The 16,539-nt window shown below is 44.4% G+C and overlaps 1 protein-coding gene across 6 annotated transcripts; it reads left to right on the forward strand.

The window, feature by feature from the left end:
* The first annotated feature begins 122 nt into the window (after positions 1-122).
* On the forward strand, positions 123-16,527 carry CCDC62 (coiled-coil domain containing 62). Of its 6 annotated transcripts, XR_003945078.2 has the most exons (12): positions 123-1,400; positions 1,684-1,876; positions 2,466-2,632; positions 2,911-3,012; positions 3,332-3,503; positions 3,589-3,690; positions 4,680-4,768; positions 5,555-5,655; positions 9,886-10,054; positions 10,688-10,807; positions 14,482-15,058; positions 15,457-16,527. XR_003945078.2 is itself a non-coding variant. In XM_018916758.3 (11 exons), the coding sequence occupies exons 1-11, from the start codon at positions 1,365-1,367 to the stop codon at positions 14,509-14,511; spliced, it is 1,281 nt and encodes a 426-aa protein (XP_018772303.1). In that variant the 5' UTR covers positions 123-1,364; the 3' UTR covers positions 14,512-15,221. The 6 variants fall into 6 exon arrangements, 5 of the variants coding, with proteins under 5 accessions (XP_018772303.1, XP_018772302.1, XP_050836439.1 ...); XM_018916758.3 differs by lacking the exon at positions 15,457-16,527 and having other exon boundaries at positions 14,482-15,221; XM_018916757.3 differs by lacking the exons at positions 9,886-10,054; positions 10,688-10,807; positions 14,482-15,058; positions 15,457-16,527 and adding an exon at positions 6,252-7,102 and having other exon boundaries at positions 123-1,074; positions 1,258-1,400.
* The last annotated feature ends 12 nt before the right edge of the window (positions 16,528-16,539 follow it).

Raw genomic sequence — 16,539 nt, forward strand, 5'->3', positions numbered from 1 at the left:
GTTTTTTACATCTACTTTCTTCTACCTGTCTTATGGGAAAATAAGAATTTAAGGCATTAAAAGTTTGTTTTTCATCTGCTGTCCTTTCTGCTGAGCTTAACATGAGGCACATGGCTGATGTTGACACTTTTACCTCTCATTTACCTGGAGACAATTTTAAAAATCAAAATGGAGCAAACATTCCAAAGGTTGGTTATCAGTGAAAGAATGGTGAATCCTGAAGTGGTCATTCTACATCCCTGCCAACTGAACTATTTTATTAAGTGGAAACACTGAGAAATATGTGAATATGACTTAGAAATTTATCCTATTTTCATAATTCCAAAGATCTCCTAACCCTGCTGGGCTTCTAGGTGAGGCAATTGTAATGGCTTTATGGCTTTAACCTGCTGCTCATTCAAGAATGGTAGTAATGAACACAAATTAATAGTGAGCACTTTTCCACAGGCCATGTTAGCAGGTGGGGTGGGGTGCCAGCTCTGCTGTCTCCCCAAACAGCCTCCAGCATCGATTTGGTGCTTTTTCTTTCACTGTTCCATTTAATAACAATAAATGCTCCCTGGTGGCAGGGTCCTGGAAGTGACATGCTCCTGTCACTGCAGAGCCTCAGTGTGCTGAAAGCCAAGGGGATGATGTGTTAGACGCTCTGTTCTTTTCCTGTAAGGTTGCTTTTTTCAGTGATTTCTATTTATATACCATGGGTGTGTCTGGAGAGAGAACTCCATCCCTGTCCTTGGAAATAGTGTCTCACAAGAGCTGCCTGCATCTCTGCAGTCCTCCCATTTAACGCTGGACAGAGAAGTTGCCTCCAACCCTTAACATTCCGGCCTGGTTCTTACTCATGCCCGTATTAACAACGTTATTAATTATCACATTTTTCTAGCAGCTCGAACCCCGGGGTGAGGAGGCTGCCGCGGGATTCGAACCCGTGGCTGAAGGACTCGAACCGGCAGCCCCGGGACGCGAACCCGCGGCCCCTTCGCTGAGGGGGGCGGAGCTTCTTCCAACGGCGGGCGGGGCCGGGCGGTGCCGGTGGGTCGGGGGCGGCCGGGAGTAACCGAGGCTGCACGGGGGGTAATGAGCAAGGCCGGAGGGCAGGGGAAGCCCGTGGGCTTAGGAAGGGCCGTCCCAGCCGGGTGCGACAGCGGAGGAGGCCTGCCGGGAACGGGGGTCTCTCCCCGCGGGTGGCACCTCAGGGCCCCCCCTCAGGCCTGCGCCCCCGGCCCGTCCGCTCCAAGGCCGCTTGTGCTCCCTCAGGGCCGTGACGCGGGTGTGCGGCGGGGGAGCCTCCATGCTGAACGTGACATCCTTGAAGCATTCCCGGTTCCACGAATGCCCGGCAGAGCTCTGGCCCCCAGTCCCCTATGAGTTCATCACTACAGCGTTCTGCTTCGCCCCAGGTAAAAGATGAAAGTGCCGTTAACAATCGGCTCTATTTTCGGTAGGAGGGTACTCATTGTGCCACTGCCGGGTTGAGTCATGGACCACAGGTGGTACCACCTTGTTCTGCAAAGGGCTTCAGTCAAGGGCCACAGGTGGTACCACGAGCTTAAGGAACTTCTTGGAATGGTCTCTATTTATAATATAAACATAGCTCAACTAAAAATAAGCCTCTAGAGTTTATTATGAGAGAATTTGTCACTTCCTTGTGTTGAAATGCATTCCGTGTCTCACCTTTTGTAGGCATTTAGCCCCGATCACAAGAACAGCATCATTAGGAGGCAGAGACAGGAGCTCAAGCTTTTAATTTCAGAACTGAAAGATCGTGACAAGGAGCTCAATGACATGGTGGAAGTGCATGAGAGACACATTCAGGCCTGGGAAGATGATCGCCAAAAAATACTGACTTTAGCAGAACGATGCAGTTTATTAACTAGTAAGTGTTGTGATGTAAAGAGTGACATCTTGGTCTGTTAAGTATGTTCAGGTGCTTCAACCCCTGAATAACAGTTTTGCATGATATAAGGAACCATTTCCTACCCTTCAGCCTTGAATTTTATTGTTTCTCTGAGATCTAAACTTCCACACTGGTGCTGAAGTGATCTGATCTTGAAGAGGCTGTGATGATCAGACTCTTTATTGTCTGAATGTGTGAATTGCTTCTGTGAATTCTTTAAAAAGTAATCTGATTAAATGAATGTGGGGGAAGAGAAAAATGTGCAGCATGCTGGTGAGTTACAGAGCCCTGTGCCCTGAGGTTCTGCTGCACAGTTCTGAACAAACACAAACCACCCAGCAAAACACCTGGTGGCTCTGAACAGTCTCAGTACAGAGCTCACCATGCAATTCCTGTTCATCTGACCTGGGTAGCCAGGGAATCCTCCTTCAGAGTGTGCAACATAAGCATCCAGGTCTGCATTGTGTGATTTTAAAACACTGGGTGAAATTATTTCTGAGATTTAAGAAATTGCATGACAGCCTCTGAGCTCTTTTCTCACGTATGACTTTGTCTCCTTCCTTTTCAGGTGAGCTGAACGAGAGAAATGCAGTTATAAAATCACTGACCAAAAAGTTAAAGTTATTAGAATCCCAGCATAATGACAGTAAAATAACACTTGAAAGCACACAACAGAAGTTTAAAGAGCTCACTCAAAAAGTAACAGATTCATCTGTTCAATGCCAGGCTCTGGAGGTAGGGGTTGAATAATGGTCTGGTTTTGTAGTCCATGCATTTATAAGATGCCTGTGATGAACTGTAACATTCCAAAACTGAGACATGCAGGGTATTAAGACCCTTCATCACAAGCAAGTTGGGGAACAATTTTTACTCCAGTCCTCTTTTCTCCAGTTTGCTCAGGATCCCACATTGCCACTCACAATGTTTCAATAACGTTGTGGATGCATTTACTGGGAAAAAATAATAACTTTGAATCACTGAAGTGATGGCTGACACTTATTTCTATTCACTAGGAGAAAAATCAGAGTCTCCACTGCTCAGTTTTGGAACTGTCTGCTAAAACAGGCCAGCTGCAAGCCAGGGAACAGGAGCTTCTCTCTATGCTTCAGATGAAGGTAACATCTGTCAGCTTATGGGCACTAAATGTGGTCAAGCTGCAGTGCAGCTGTTGGTGACTGTGCCACAAGGCTTCTGTCCCTGGTGATCTCACTCATGGTTAATTCTTAGGCTTGTTTGAGAAGGGAAAAATGGTCAGCAATAAACTGGTTTGTTTTCATAAACAAGCTTGTTTCTAAGATTTAATTTGGTGGGTTTTTTCCTCAAAATCTCAGAAGGAAATCTGTGGATCACTTTAGTGCAGAAGGACGTACTGTTGTTTTGTCCAAACCCATCCATTATATTAAAAATAAGATTTCATTGTGTTTCCTATTTCAGGACAAGGCCTTAATTGAAACAACTGATCAGATAACTGAGGTTACATCTAAATTTAAAACCCTGGAGAATGCCCTGCGTACAGCAAAGTTGGATGAATTCACTCGCAACAGGGAACACCAGGACCTCAAAGTGACACTGAACGATGTCATGAGTCAAGTAAATAAGATGAAAGGTAAATCTTTCTGCTGGGCACCTAATTTAGTGTAGGCCAGCACGATTTCTTTTCACTCTGGGAAATGCTGCATTTTGTTTCGCAGATATCCTCTCTGAAAAGATGAAAGAGAGCAGCAAGAACCAGGAAGAAATCAGTCACCTGAAACAAGAAAATGGCTGCTTGAGGAGTGAGCTGATACTGGCAGGTGAGGGTGGGCAGTTGGCCTTTCATGCCTTGGCTTTCAACAGCTCAGAGACTTCTGGGCAGCAGTTCACTGAGATCTGTGAGATCTGGGCAGCTTGTTACCTGCCTTCCTTGCAGTTTAATAAAAGTATATCCCTTGTGTGCCATTCTTCTGTGGAAGCAATATCTGGGGCTTCTGCAGGGACACTTTATAAAATCTTGTGAAAGCACAAAGTTCACCAGGGTGATTACACAGAGAGGAGTGAGTGGCTCAGGGGACTCTCTCCTGAAAATGTTGAGACTTTCTCTTCTCTGTTGCTTTCTTTAGGTGATGGCTTTGGTTTAGGCTGGTTTAACATGCAGGCCTTGGTAAACTGCATCTTGCTCTCCATAATACCTTTGTTTTTTGGTGGAAGAACATCTGGTGCTGCAGTGGATAGGAAAGGTCACTGCAATATTCTTGGGGACAACCACAGAGACCTTGAAAGATAAGGTGGCCAAAGGTGTCCTCTGCTGTCAGATAATTTCCTTGCCTATCATTTTTTTGTCTGCTGTTTGACCTTTGTCAGATATTGATTCCATGTCTCATTATTTTAAAACCAGTGAAATTGGGAATTGTTTTGCTGCACTTCTCTCTACGTGCATGAATTAAAATTAATTAGCTGAATTTCCTTTATGCTTTCCTCTTTTTTTTTCCCTTTTTCCCTTTCCCTTTCCTCTTTTCCTTTCTGAAAACATTAAATAAATCAGTCAGTGAAGCACAGTATTGCTGCTAGTAAAATGAAGCCAGGTGCTGAGGAAAAGTCCAAGGAAAATACTTGATTTTTTTGTTTTCTTGTGTGTTTTGTGCTCTCTTTGTCTGGAAGAGAAACAGGTCCCACTGATCTTCAGAAAATGCTTTTGTTTTGTTTCTGTACCATCTCCTACTGCTACAGACACAGTATTAGCAATGCACTTGCTTCGTGTCTGTTCACCTGAAGTAATAAAAATAATGATTATCTTTTGAAACAGTGGAAGAAGCCCAGAGAAAGGATCAACTTTTTCAGTTTGCCAAGTCGAAGCAAGTGCGGATTGAAAGAGAATTGTCCAGTTTGCGACAGGTACAGCCCTGGTTGTGTTCCTGCTCCGAGGTCACAGGAGCATTTTCAGGAACATCAGACCCATGTGGAACAGTGTAAAAAAGTTAGATCTTGATAGTATTGATTAAGGAACAAAAATCTGTTTGTGCCTTGCTGTAGAATGTTGATTTATTTCATTTGGGGTTAAGCTGAAAAGCCCATGGTGCTTCCAGGCATGGGAAGTCATGTGAAGGGCAGCAGGATTGGGATCACACCCCTGCCCAAGGTGAACTCAGCAGAGTAAGGGACAGAGTGTCCTGGCAGGTCTGTTTTTCACAACCTAAACCCTGTGTGTTCTCCTGCTCTCAGCTGAAGTTCTCAAAGCATGTTCCATTTTTTAATTGCAAATAATTGATGGGTAGTTACCTCCTCCATTACCTTCACAAAAAAAACCCTGCAGTCTAAGCTAAATGCCATGATCATCATCCATGTCCTGTAATTCTGTAGCTGTGAACAACATAATAACAACATACATTAAGTATCAGGTAACAGAAATTATATTTTATTTATTGTTCAGTGTGGTTCCTTCTTAGAAGAATATTCTAATCTTCTATTAGAAATCCTGTTTATTGCTGCAAAACATTATTTTCCTAAATATATGCAGAGATGGTCTCTTAGATTTGGAAGTCTTTGTCAATAATTTGACTACAGGCATTGGTTTATAAAAACATTTTGAGGATGTTTTTGGAAGACAAGCACTGTGGTACTATCTGATGATGCTGTTCCTGCACCCAGACATTCACCAGTGCCCCCCACTGCCTCTGACAGGTCTGTGTAAAACAGCAACGGGACTTGCACTTCCTCCATGTCAACTTTGATAGCTCTCAGGAATACAGGCAAAACCATGAAAATGCATCAAGTGGAAAAAGGTAAAGACATTTTAATTTTTTTTTTTTCTTAAATAGTTTGTCCTCAAAGAGAGACTTCACTGTTCAGCCCCAGCTAACATCCTAACAGAGGTGTGTGCTGGGTCAGGATGGCTTTGCTGGACTCGACCACAAACATCCAGTGAAGCTGTCAAGTACCTTGTGTTTTATTTGGTCAGGAGAGACCATGACCATCAGTCATAGAGAAAGTGTTGTAGCAGGCCAGACAGCTCATGATTTTTTTTAGAAAGTGAATTAGTCTGGTGGTAGGGGTGTTAACCTGGCTCCCTACTACTTTTATTTAAAAAGCAAAGTTTATTTTAGGAAGTAAACTTAGAGAATTGGTCCACACCCTGGAAGTTCAGACAGAATCACCATACTGTGACTAAAACATGAGGGAACTCTCAGACTGGTTTTGAAAAGAAACAGCCAAATCTGGGCAGATTTTCCATGGGGTTTTGGCAGGATACAGCTGCCTGGTGGTGTGTGAGCTGCTGCAGAACCGAGGCAGAGCCTGTGTTCTGTAGAGCTTTAGGAGTGCACTTGGGGATGCTCTTTACCTGCAGTGTTTCTGACTTGTTTTTGTCGTGCCGTTGTAGCTCAGGGGCCACATTCTCTGCCTCTGAAAGCCCCAGCAAGACAGACAAGGGTAGGACTGAGGGCAGCCACAGGATGTGCGAGGAGTGTGGAACTGCACCAGTTCCAGCAAGTAGGGTAAAACCCACCCCTGAGATGTGTGAAGTAGATAATAGAGAGTTACTGAATGCTTCAGACTTGGAGGAAACTGCCTCAGCGTTGTTAAACGCGTGTCAAAAAGCTGTGAAAGGCTTGGCCCTGCCTGTGGAAGAAGGAGAAAAGCAGGATGTTACATCAAGCTTTGATGAGCTAGACAGTGAAAAATCTCATGAGGTAAACAACACAAGTCCATTGAGAAACAGGGAAATTGGAGAGAATGAAGTGAAAAGCAGAGACCAAAAAACCTTTGAGGAGTCTTTGCCTTCATATGATCGTTGGCTTAAAATCAAATCTCGTGTAGATTTGCAAAGCACTTTAATCCAGAGCAGCACCACGTCTGACAAAACTGATAATGGAAACAAAACCTGGGAAGAGAGATCTGACACTGAGTCTAGCCCAAAAAGCAGAGAGACTCCTGCCACTTGCAAGTCTGACTCTGATTCCAGTATTAATAACTTCATTATAATTAAAGACAAACAGTGGAAGCCACTCTCAGATCTGGAATGGCTGGAGATTTTCAAGCCCAAAAAGAGAGATGGAAGTACACGCTGTGGAAGAGATTACAGCTGTTTGGAGACTGCACAAGAGATGAAATGTACCTGCTCAAAAAGGTTATGAGTTTGTTGCCTTTAAGAAATAAGCATAAGCTAGACTATGTAGAAACTTAAGTATATAAACTCTCAGTATTAGCTCAAGCTATGTTTAGGATAACTGCTGTTTTAAATTTAGCTTTTCAACCTGAAAAGTAACAAATTTAAAATAAAAATAGCTCTTAAAGTATCATTATTCTATTTTTATGCATTTTTTTTTCTCCTCTCTTATCCCCTTCTATGAGGCAAGAAACAGATGCAGGTTTTGTGTGATGCTTTAGTGACTGTGTTACTTCTATTGAGAAATCACATCTTGGCTGGGCAAGAATGTAGGACACAGCTCTGAGCACAGGCTGCTGCCTCTGTCAGGGCAAGAAATGAGATGGCAAGATGTAAAGGACAGCAATCTGTCCACTCTTCAGCTCATGGGACTCTATCCTTCTGTTTGTGCTGTGGGAGGAGAAGGACATGTGGTTGGGGACAAGCAGGATGAGGTTTCTAATGCTGAGAAGTGTCAGAAGAAGACCCAGGTGCCTCAGTGATGTTGGAATGTCTCCGAGATAAAAAACCTGCTCTGCATTTACCGAAGTGGCTTTGTGCCTGCATAAGCAAAGGCATTCAGAGCTGGGACTTGCTGTGGATTTGTTCTGTTTGTTTGGATTGGTTCCTCTATTTCTGTTCAAAAAATTGATTTACCCAGCTCTATTTTAGAAGGATTTCTGAAGTTTCACAGCGATTTCATAGCTGCTTTTTAGCCAGAGGAGAGGAGCCTTCCAGCTGGTGGTTTGACAAGCACAGTAAATGAACAGCTGTTTAAACCTGCTCACAGTGTTTGCCAGCAAGCCTGCCCAGCATCCAAACAGATTAATGTTATGGAATGGAAAGATCTGATGTATGGATGCTTTCATTCTGTGTGGCTTTTGAAACAGAAATATTGTAGGAATTATTGCTGCAGTGAGACAGACCTGTTCAGAAACAAGGTGAATGGGCAGCCACTGAAAAAGAATGCTGGCCTGGCACATTCCCATGTGCCTTAGCTGAGCTTCACTCTCCATGTGGGCTCTCTCTAGTTTCCACTGCCTGTAAATCATTGGAAAGACTCCACTCCCCTTCTGTCTACCCTGACCTTCCTTATCAGCTCCCCCAGCAGCACCAATGACACACTGCCATCCCTCCAAATCCTTTTGAGGCTGCATCACGAAAGCTGCTTTCACTTTTTGTCTTGTCCTATTTGTCTTGTCCTTGAGTGAATTTTAAGGGGTAAGGAACAAATTCAACCTGGGCAGTGCAGATAGAAGATATCCTCCAGTTAGGGGGGAGCTGTGCCACCCATTTGGGATTTGCTGCTGAGCTCTCCAGTTTTCTTGATGCCCACATTTGGTCCTGGGGCCCTGCTAATTGGAGATGGATTGACTCAGTGCAAATCCCTGACTGTCTGCTCTCCAGCCCCTGCTGACTCGGATTTGGCAGGCAATAAATCCTCACCCCTACATGGGAGGAAGGCAGGAGCATTACTTCTGTGAAGGGATTAATGGCACAGACCAGCACAACATTCCTCCTGGGACTTGGATCTGGATCCTCCAGTTTTCCATTGCTGCTTTCAGAGTGCTGATGATGTAGTTTGTGTTTAGGGAAGGGTGCTGGCACCTCCCTGTCATCCCAGCAAATATTTTTGCCATGAGTTCCTGAGTTCTGGAACTGCCAACAAGGAGGCTGTTAACAGTCAAATGCCTTCCCCAATGGCAGAGGGGATTGTGAAATCCCAGAGTGCAGGAATCATTTCTGTGTGCTCTGACTTGGTGACTTCATTTACGTTGGGCCAACATTTCCTGCCTTTGGATTTTTATCTCAATCCTCATTTTACAGATGGAGCATCAGCAGGTACTTGTTGAGTCTGCCTGGGCTGAACTAAGCCACTCATTCCAGAGCCATTTCCATGCCTCAAAATCAAACCTGTGTCCCCTTCCTTTCCAGCCTGTGTGTTTTCCAGGACAGGCCCTGCTCATCTCATCTCCTCACATCTCTGTTCCAGGCTGCTTGTTCCCTCACGTCTCCAGAGAGCCTTTCCTTGTCAGAAACACAGACATGAGCTTTTCTCTCTTAAAAGAGAGCCTGTTTTATCCCAGTGTTTTATGGGAGAAGTGAAATGGGACACAGCAGACACTCATGAGCTGGCAGCTCTCATGAGGGCTTTTTCCTAGATTGAATGTCAGTTAAAAATGCACCGATTTTTAACAGTCTTGTCAGGTATGGAATGCATTGTTACACCAAAATAAGTTTCTAAAGAGTATCTACCGAAATGTCATCAATTAAAAGAGAATATTTGCTTTAAAATACACATCTTTTTTCATTGTTTGCCAGTCCAGGCAGGGCTAGCACTCTGCTTCTGTCGTGTTCAGAAGTTGATTAATGTGGTTTGCTCCTTTATTTAAAAATAAATAAATCCAAGCCTCTTTGGGAAAGCTCTCCTGTGATCTCTGAAGTGAGATGATGATGGTAAAATTGTGAAATTCCCTTGAAAGGTACACCTACAAATATTAATTTGCCTGATGGTTGATTAGAACCAAAAGGGGTTGGGTGTGAGAGGGGAGTGAGTAGCAGAGTATTGGGAAGAACAGAGTTTTGCCTTTTGTGTGCTCTTTGCAAGGTTAAATACACACTCAAACACATGGTCATGGAGCTGGTTGAGACTGGTTGAAAGTCAAGCCTTGTCCTCAGAGGGTGAAAGTGATCTAGGGAAGCTGTTAAACATGGGCATGCTCTGAGGAGCAGGGTAATCTCCCAAGCGTCTTGGTTTCCTTGGCTCAGGGCCCACAGTTATTTATGTTGTGCCATGATTTCCCCTTGAAAGTTTAAAAAGGATGGTGGATGCTGTTTCTGCCAATGTCTTGATTTTTTTTTTTAACAGTGAAGAAAACGCGGATCTGAATTCCCTCCACTTGGCTTCTCCTCTCTTGGCATCCACTGAGAAGAGCAACAAGAGTCAAAGTTCTGGGAAGTTCTCTGATGAAGATTCCCCTCTGGACATCAATGACCTGGCAGTGACTAAACCAACAAAGAGATACTGCATGAACACAGTCAGTATCTTATTGCACAATGTCCTTGACTGATTTTGCGGGGAATTATGGGGAATTATGACTGATGGTAGGAATGCAAATGTCTCCAGGCATGGAAGAACTGGGAACTCAAATGATGAGACAGCAGGTTTATAGCAAAGGTGATGACTTTTTTTTTTTTTTTTAAATAGCTCCTTGTTGCCTCAATATGTCTTGGACAGCATAGGTATAAATGAGTTTTTACAAAATGAATAAGGTTTTGGAATGAAAAGCTTGAGGAAAATGGATGCTGGCTAATTGGTAATTCCACTAAATATCTGGCTACACGTGGATGCAGTTATCAGAAGCTATTGGACATGGTTTCTTTCCTGTTCTGCTTGGTTTTCCCTTTTTCTCATGTCTTTATTCTCCCCTTTATCCCTGAAGTACCTCTCTTGTGAGTGCTCCATATACCTGCATGTGGAAATCTGTTTGAAATGGCACTAGGAGAGAGCTCTGTGTTTCTGATAAACACCAGCAATTAGCCACACTCTGTTACTTTGCAGTATTTTGAACAGAAACATTTCAAAATCAAAATGCTGATTCTTGGTGCATTATAATTCTTTGAAATCCTCCAAAATTCTCTAACTTTGGCTCCCTGTCTGTGTCCTGCAGGACACCAGTTCCCTGTTCTGGAAGCTGGAGCGCTCGTTGGCCCAGTCCCGACAGATGCTGACTGATCTGGAGCTCAGCCTTCTCCACACAAGCATTCCCAACACCAGCAACAAGAATAAGGTACAGACTGCTCTCCCAGGATGAGGTTAAGCTCTCAGGGATGCTGATTGGGAATATTCTTTCCCTTATGCTTGGCTTGCACTGCATTAGCAAAGCATGAGGAGGATATTGGTTATGAAGAGACAATTCCTGCATGCCTTAGTGCTTGAATTTTTTATAGGATTCTGTTTGGCTGCTCAAGGTCATGACAGGATTTGACTCCTGCATGTGTCTGAACAGATGGAAGGCAGAAGTCATTTTGGGGCAAGCTGTAGGAGGTCTAGAAAAAAATGAACACTGCTTCTTTCTGATTTGAAGCAAATTAGGTGATTTCTCAGGCTCAGCAACACTCACTGCTCTGCTGTCCCAGAGACTCGCAGTCAGAACTGGTTTATTATAATATTCATGGAAAGGAGGGCAGTATAGGGAATACAGAGGATACTTTGGGTGTGAATTTAAACCAGAAGCTCAGCTTAAATAAAGGCAGAGCTCTTGTGGGTTGGTAGTTTTAGCTCCTTCATTGCAGGGTCAGAGAATATATTCAGTGGTCAAAGAAAAGAACCTGTATGTAGCTGTCATAGCAGTTTATTTAATGAGCACAAGTGCTGATAAAGTTCCTGTTGAGTATTTGGGCAGCAGAAGTAATCAGAGAAAGGGTCACTTGTTTGGTGGGTAAATATCCATAAGAATTTCTACCTTGTTTGACAAGGACATTGTACCTTTTGTCCCTAGCAATGAGCACACTTGTGCTGGTGTATATCCCAAAGGGAGGATTTAGGCTCCTGGTTTCAGAGCAGTGCTGAAGCCTCATCTTCATCCTCACACGTTTCACCTCCCTCTGAAAAGTTGCACTCCTTTTAGCCTTAGATGAACCTGGCCAGAACAACATTGCTGTAAGGAGCAGACAAAGCCATTTTTATAACATTCAGAACCATAAACCCTTCGCTGTGCTGGGCCTGACTGTAAAGGTTGTGTGCCAGCGTTTGCATCAACTGAAAGGATATTTTGTTCAGAAGTTCCTCTGCAGGATTTCATTCAGTGGCAAAGACAGCAGCAGTTTAGTCTTTTGCAAAGACTCCTGAGTAGGAGGATTCCTGAAAAGCTCCCTGCACACAGTGCTTGCTTGTGGCTCTTGCCCAGCCCCATCAGCTGTCTGGCTCCTGCTCACTGCTTGGCACGTCACAGCTCAGCTCCTCTGTCTGCCCATGACTCTGCTTTAGGATCTGATGCTGCATTTTTGAGCTTGGAAATTGGCTTCTCCTTCAGCTTTAGTGGATAGAAAATGAAGCAAACTCGTGTGTAGTGGCGGGAGCAGATCCTGAGCCACATCTGTGGAACTTTGATCTCCTTTCAGAGCAGTTCTGGGCAAAAACTCGTCAAGCGTGTTTGAGTTAATCTATGCAGGCCAGCTAACCTGTGCTTCAAACCAGGCTTACCTGGGGCTGTTTTAAACTGAGCTTTAGAACGGAATAAATATGAGATACAGCCTTTGGAATTTAATCAGGGGGAAGTGGTACATGTTGGATTCTGTGCCCTGCTGGGGTGGGGAGGAGAAGGGGGAATTAAGAACTGTACCCCTGCTGCTCACCAGCTTGAACCTGGCAGCTCTGAAATTTTATTCTCTGAGTCTTTTGATTTCCATGTAGTGTTTTTACATTACAATAAAAACAGCAGAACTCTTCACAGAAGCCAGTTACCTGCTGCAGAAGAAAGAGATGCTAAGCTTCCTTTTTTTCTCTGTGATGTTCCCTGAGCATGAAAGTGTTTTCAGCTTGATCTTTTTTTGTTTGCTTCCCTCTTTATAAATGCATCTGCAATATTAATACCCTTTATGGATTTTTGAGATGGGCCTGGCACAGGATTCTAAGTGCATTTCCAATAAAACTCTTGTGAGTACTGTAACAGCAAACAGATATTAAGTCAGGTAGTTCCTTTAGTCAAATAATTAAACTTTTCTGAAGCGTGTTCTTCATCCTTGGGCAGTCAGATCTCACAGCCTCATTCCCCAGTACCTGCATTCTCCTTATTGTAGTTAAAACCCTTCTGTGTGTTACAGATAACAGGATCAAGGATGTGAACATTGTTGAATGAGAGATTGGGAAGTTTTTTTCAGTGCCAAGGCCAAGGGCTGTTTTAGGATACTGTTCCTGGGCTCAGAGCCCCAAAAGTAGAATGTATTGAATAAAGAAAGCTGTTTCAGAATATCCAAAGCAGCTTTGCCCACAGCAGATTGGGGTTTTTTTCATTTTGAATCAGGAAATTTCTCACTCTCTGATTATTTGTTCTCCTATTGAGGATTGGATGCTTGCAGTAGGCACCACCTTGTCTGGTTCTGAGGACAAAAGAGTAACCAGATATGGTTAAAATCCTGAACACCACATGAAACTGAATAAGAACCAGCAACAATGAGGAGAGAAACTGAAAAGAAAAAAAGAAATCTCCCAGTGCTGACAAGCACTGTGCCTGCAAAGGGAGGTTACCCCACAGCCAGCTGGGCTGTGCCACTGTGTGACTCCAGTTGTGGATCAGCCTCCATCCCGTGGGGAGCTGGTGCTCAGTTCTCTCTGGGATATTCCAGCTGCAGTCCCTGAGCTGGTTGTGCCCTGGGGAGTCAGGCTGGTTTGGTGTTCTGCTGGTTCTGCATTAAGCCTGGAGACACTGAGACTGCTCTGAGAGCCGTGGGGTCTGAGGAGAGCAGCTGATGGGGCACTGGGGGAGATGGGTGCTGAGTAGCTGGAATGCCAACCCTTCCTGTGCACAGAGAGAGCTCTTCTTTTCCTGAAAAGAGCCCTGAGGTAAAAGCAGACAGAGGTTTTATAGGCTGAAGCCAGCACTGTGACTTGCATCCTGAAACCACTGATGTTACAAAGCTTCAGGAGCAAATCCCCAAAAGTGCTGAGCCCCATGCTGAGGCAGCAGAGTGGGGAGAGCACGCTGAGCCTACAGAAATAATCCCATTTGCCTCAAGTGAGAAAGAGCTGGTGGAACAAACACACCACAATCCACTGTAGATCCATGACAAGCATGAGTGGCTCTCCAAGTCACTGGCTAATGCATAATTCTTATTTTCTTTCTGTGTTAAAAGGCACTGAATCACTGTGATCAGTTAGATCTGAAACAGAGCAGGTCCAGGAATAACCAAACATTTGTGCAGTTTCATATACAGAAGTGATTGAATTGATTTTGGTTGTGTTTGTTTGGTTTTAAATTGCTTTGAAACTCATTTGAGGGCAGGTGCACTGACAAACATTAGGGCAGTTTCCTCCCTAGCTGCCAATGATTTAGCCATTCTCATCAGTCAGTTGTTTTGACTCTAGAGAGAGGTTGGGTGGGGGGGAGTTGAAGAACTCAGGAGGAAAGCAGTGAGGAAAAGGCTATTTTCAGTTTTGGACACAGCACCATGTGCCAGTGCTCATAAATGGTGACTCAGTGGCTGGCCTGGGGCACAAAGATCACTCCTTTCCTGAAAGCCAACTGGAAAGGTTTTATTTCCCAACATCCCACTGGTGGCCCCGAGACTGTTGCCTTTCTGTGAAGTACTTTGTTTACCTTTTCCTCGTTATATTTTACTCCATGTTCTTACTCTGTGTGCAGTGTGAAAATTTGTGTAGTAAATTCACAAAAGTGTGGTCGCTTCTGATATTTCAGAGGAAATGTTCCTGCTGTTTAATAAAAATCTTTTCCATTTTCTGCAGAGGAAGAAGTTGGTTCCAACACAGAGGTAATTCTGAGGACTGAAGATCATTCACCCAGTAGCTACAATGGAAAGTTACCTCATTTTTTTTTCCCGTGCTCCTCCTGAGTGTTTGAAAGACTCACAAGTGGCAAGAAGATCTGACTCTGCAGGAATGTATTTTATCTTGAAATAAAACACAGAATAACGCCAAGATTAACAAAGCTATTTTTATAGCTGAGAGCTCAGGTTAAGCACTAGCTTGTTTTTTGAGTCTGAAGTGTGTAATTGTTACAACATAGGAACTATTTTTCTTTTTCTTTTTTTTACGGTAGCTCAGAAATATTTATAGAGTATGACACAGCCAAGCATTCTCTTTTTTTTTTTTTTTTTTTTTTTTTAATAGCACATTGTTTTTGTTCTGGATTTCTTGCCTTGTAGAGAGAGATGAATAATGTTTATAGGAAGTTCCCAATTAGTGTTGTAAGCAGGAACTGCCTCCAATGTTGCTGAAATGGGAGAGCTGTCGCCCACAAGATAGACAGAACAACTTTCCACACTCAGGAGCTGGTTCTTCCAAAAAAAGTTTATGGGATCAGGTGTGTATGGCCTCTGCACTGTAGAGGTAGCCAAGTATGATGGGACCTTTTTTTAGCATTTAAACTGGATTTATGTTTGCTGATTGGGCAAGATGTGCTGTTATCACAACTTGAACTTACTTTTTAATGAAAATATCAAATAAGCTGAAAAAGGTGATACTTTGCTGTGTCTCTCTTGCCACTGAACACATTTAGCACTTGATTTCTGACATTTCTCAGCACAGACACAAGTGGGCTGCCCAGTCCTGTGTAGGCTGGGAGCACTTTGGGACCAGTGTCCCTCCCACAGCCCTGTGCCAGCATTTTTCCTGCTGGGGAGAGCCAAGGGTGGGAGTTTCTGTAGATTGCCCTTGTTAACTCTTTCATTTCATTGTCTGCTTTCTTTTTAATGACTCCAGTGACAGCCTTTCCTGCAGGTATTACTGGCCCCAGAATTAGGTGGCCAGTTCTGATGAGAGCTGCTATTCTCCAGACTCTTTCCCTGCCTGCTCACCAGCATTACCCAGAGGGAAGCTCAGCTGCTCCAGCTCTTTCCAGGTTTTCTCAAGCCTTTACAGTGCATTTATTCCTCTGCCTGCACAGAGCCTTCTCAGCTACATCCTCGCAATCTCCTCCTCTGGGTATGACAAGAATTCCCCCTGAAAAGCTAATGATGACAATGCCATGATGCTCACTCTGAAGCTGTCCAGCAGCTACGCAGAGAAATTGGTGCAACTTCCAAGCAGCAGCTGCATTTAAATGGTTTTGAGGTTATTGGATGAACTCTCTGAGTTTAAACCCCTAGAGAGTTTAAAATGATGACTTTAAAATCAATACAGAAAACTGAGCTCAAGTGATGCATCAAGGATCTGCAGAGCCTTAGGATTTTGTGTCGGGGCTGCCCTGGATTTGTGGAATGGGAAGAAAGGAAAGAACTGGGTTAATTTATTCAGCACTAAGTGACTTAAACCCCAGCTGCATTATTGACCACACTCGGATGCTCGAATGGAAACGCTTCAAACTCTGTGCCTTAATTCTGGAAGCAGCTCAAATACTCCAGGGAGCCCTTTGCTATTGTATCCTTGGTTTGAATTATTATTTAAAGACAACAAAGCTTCTGTTCAGCCACGGCCTTTCCGCAGGGTGGATACGAGCTCCGGTCATTGACTTTGGTAACGGGAATTGGTGTTGGAGCCCCGGGGCTCAGAACAAGCTGTGTGCAAGTGCAGTGGGAGAGGGGTGAAGATGGGCGCTGAGATGGGACGGTCGTGCTGGCGGTGACCGCCGTTCCTGGTGTTTCCTGAGCTGGGGTTCACCTCGGTGCCTGGTGTCCCGCCGGGGGCGCTAAAGGACGTGTCCCCCCCGCTCCGTGTCCCCTCTCCGTCTCCGTGTCCCCTCCCCATGTCCCCGTCCCCCCCGCTCCGTGTTCTGTGTCCGTGTCCCCCCGGCTCTGCGCGGTCCTACCTGCCCGCGGGGGGAGCGGCGCTGCAGTTCCGGGTGCG

The sequence above is a fragment of the Serinus canaria genome, chromosome 15, assembly GCF_022539315.1.
Source record: "Serinus canaria isolate serCan28SL12 chromosome 15, serCan2020, whole genome shotgun sequence".
In the NCBI taxonomy this organism is placed as follows: domain Eukaryota; kingdom Metazoa; phylum Chordata; class Aves; order Passeriformes; family Fringillidae; genus Serinus; species Serinus canaria.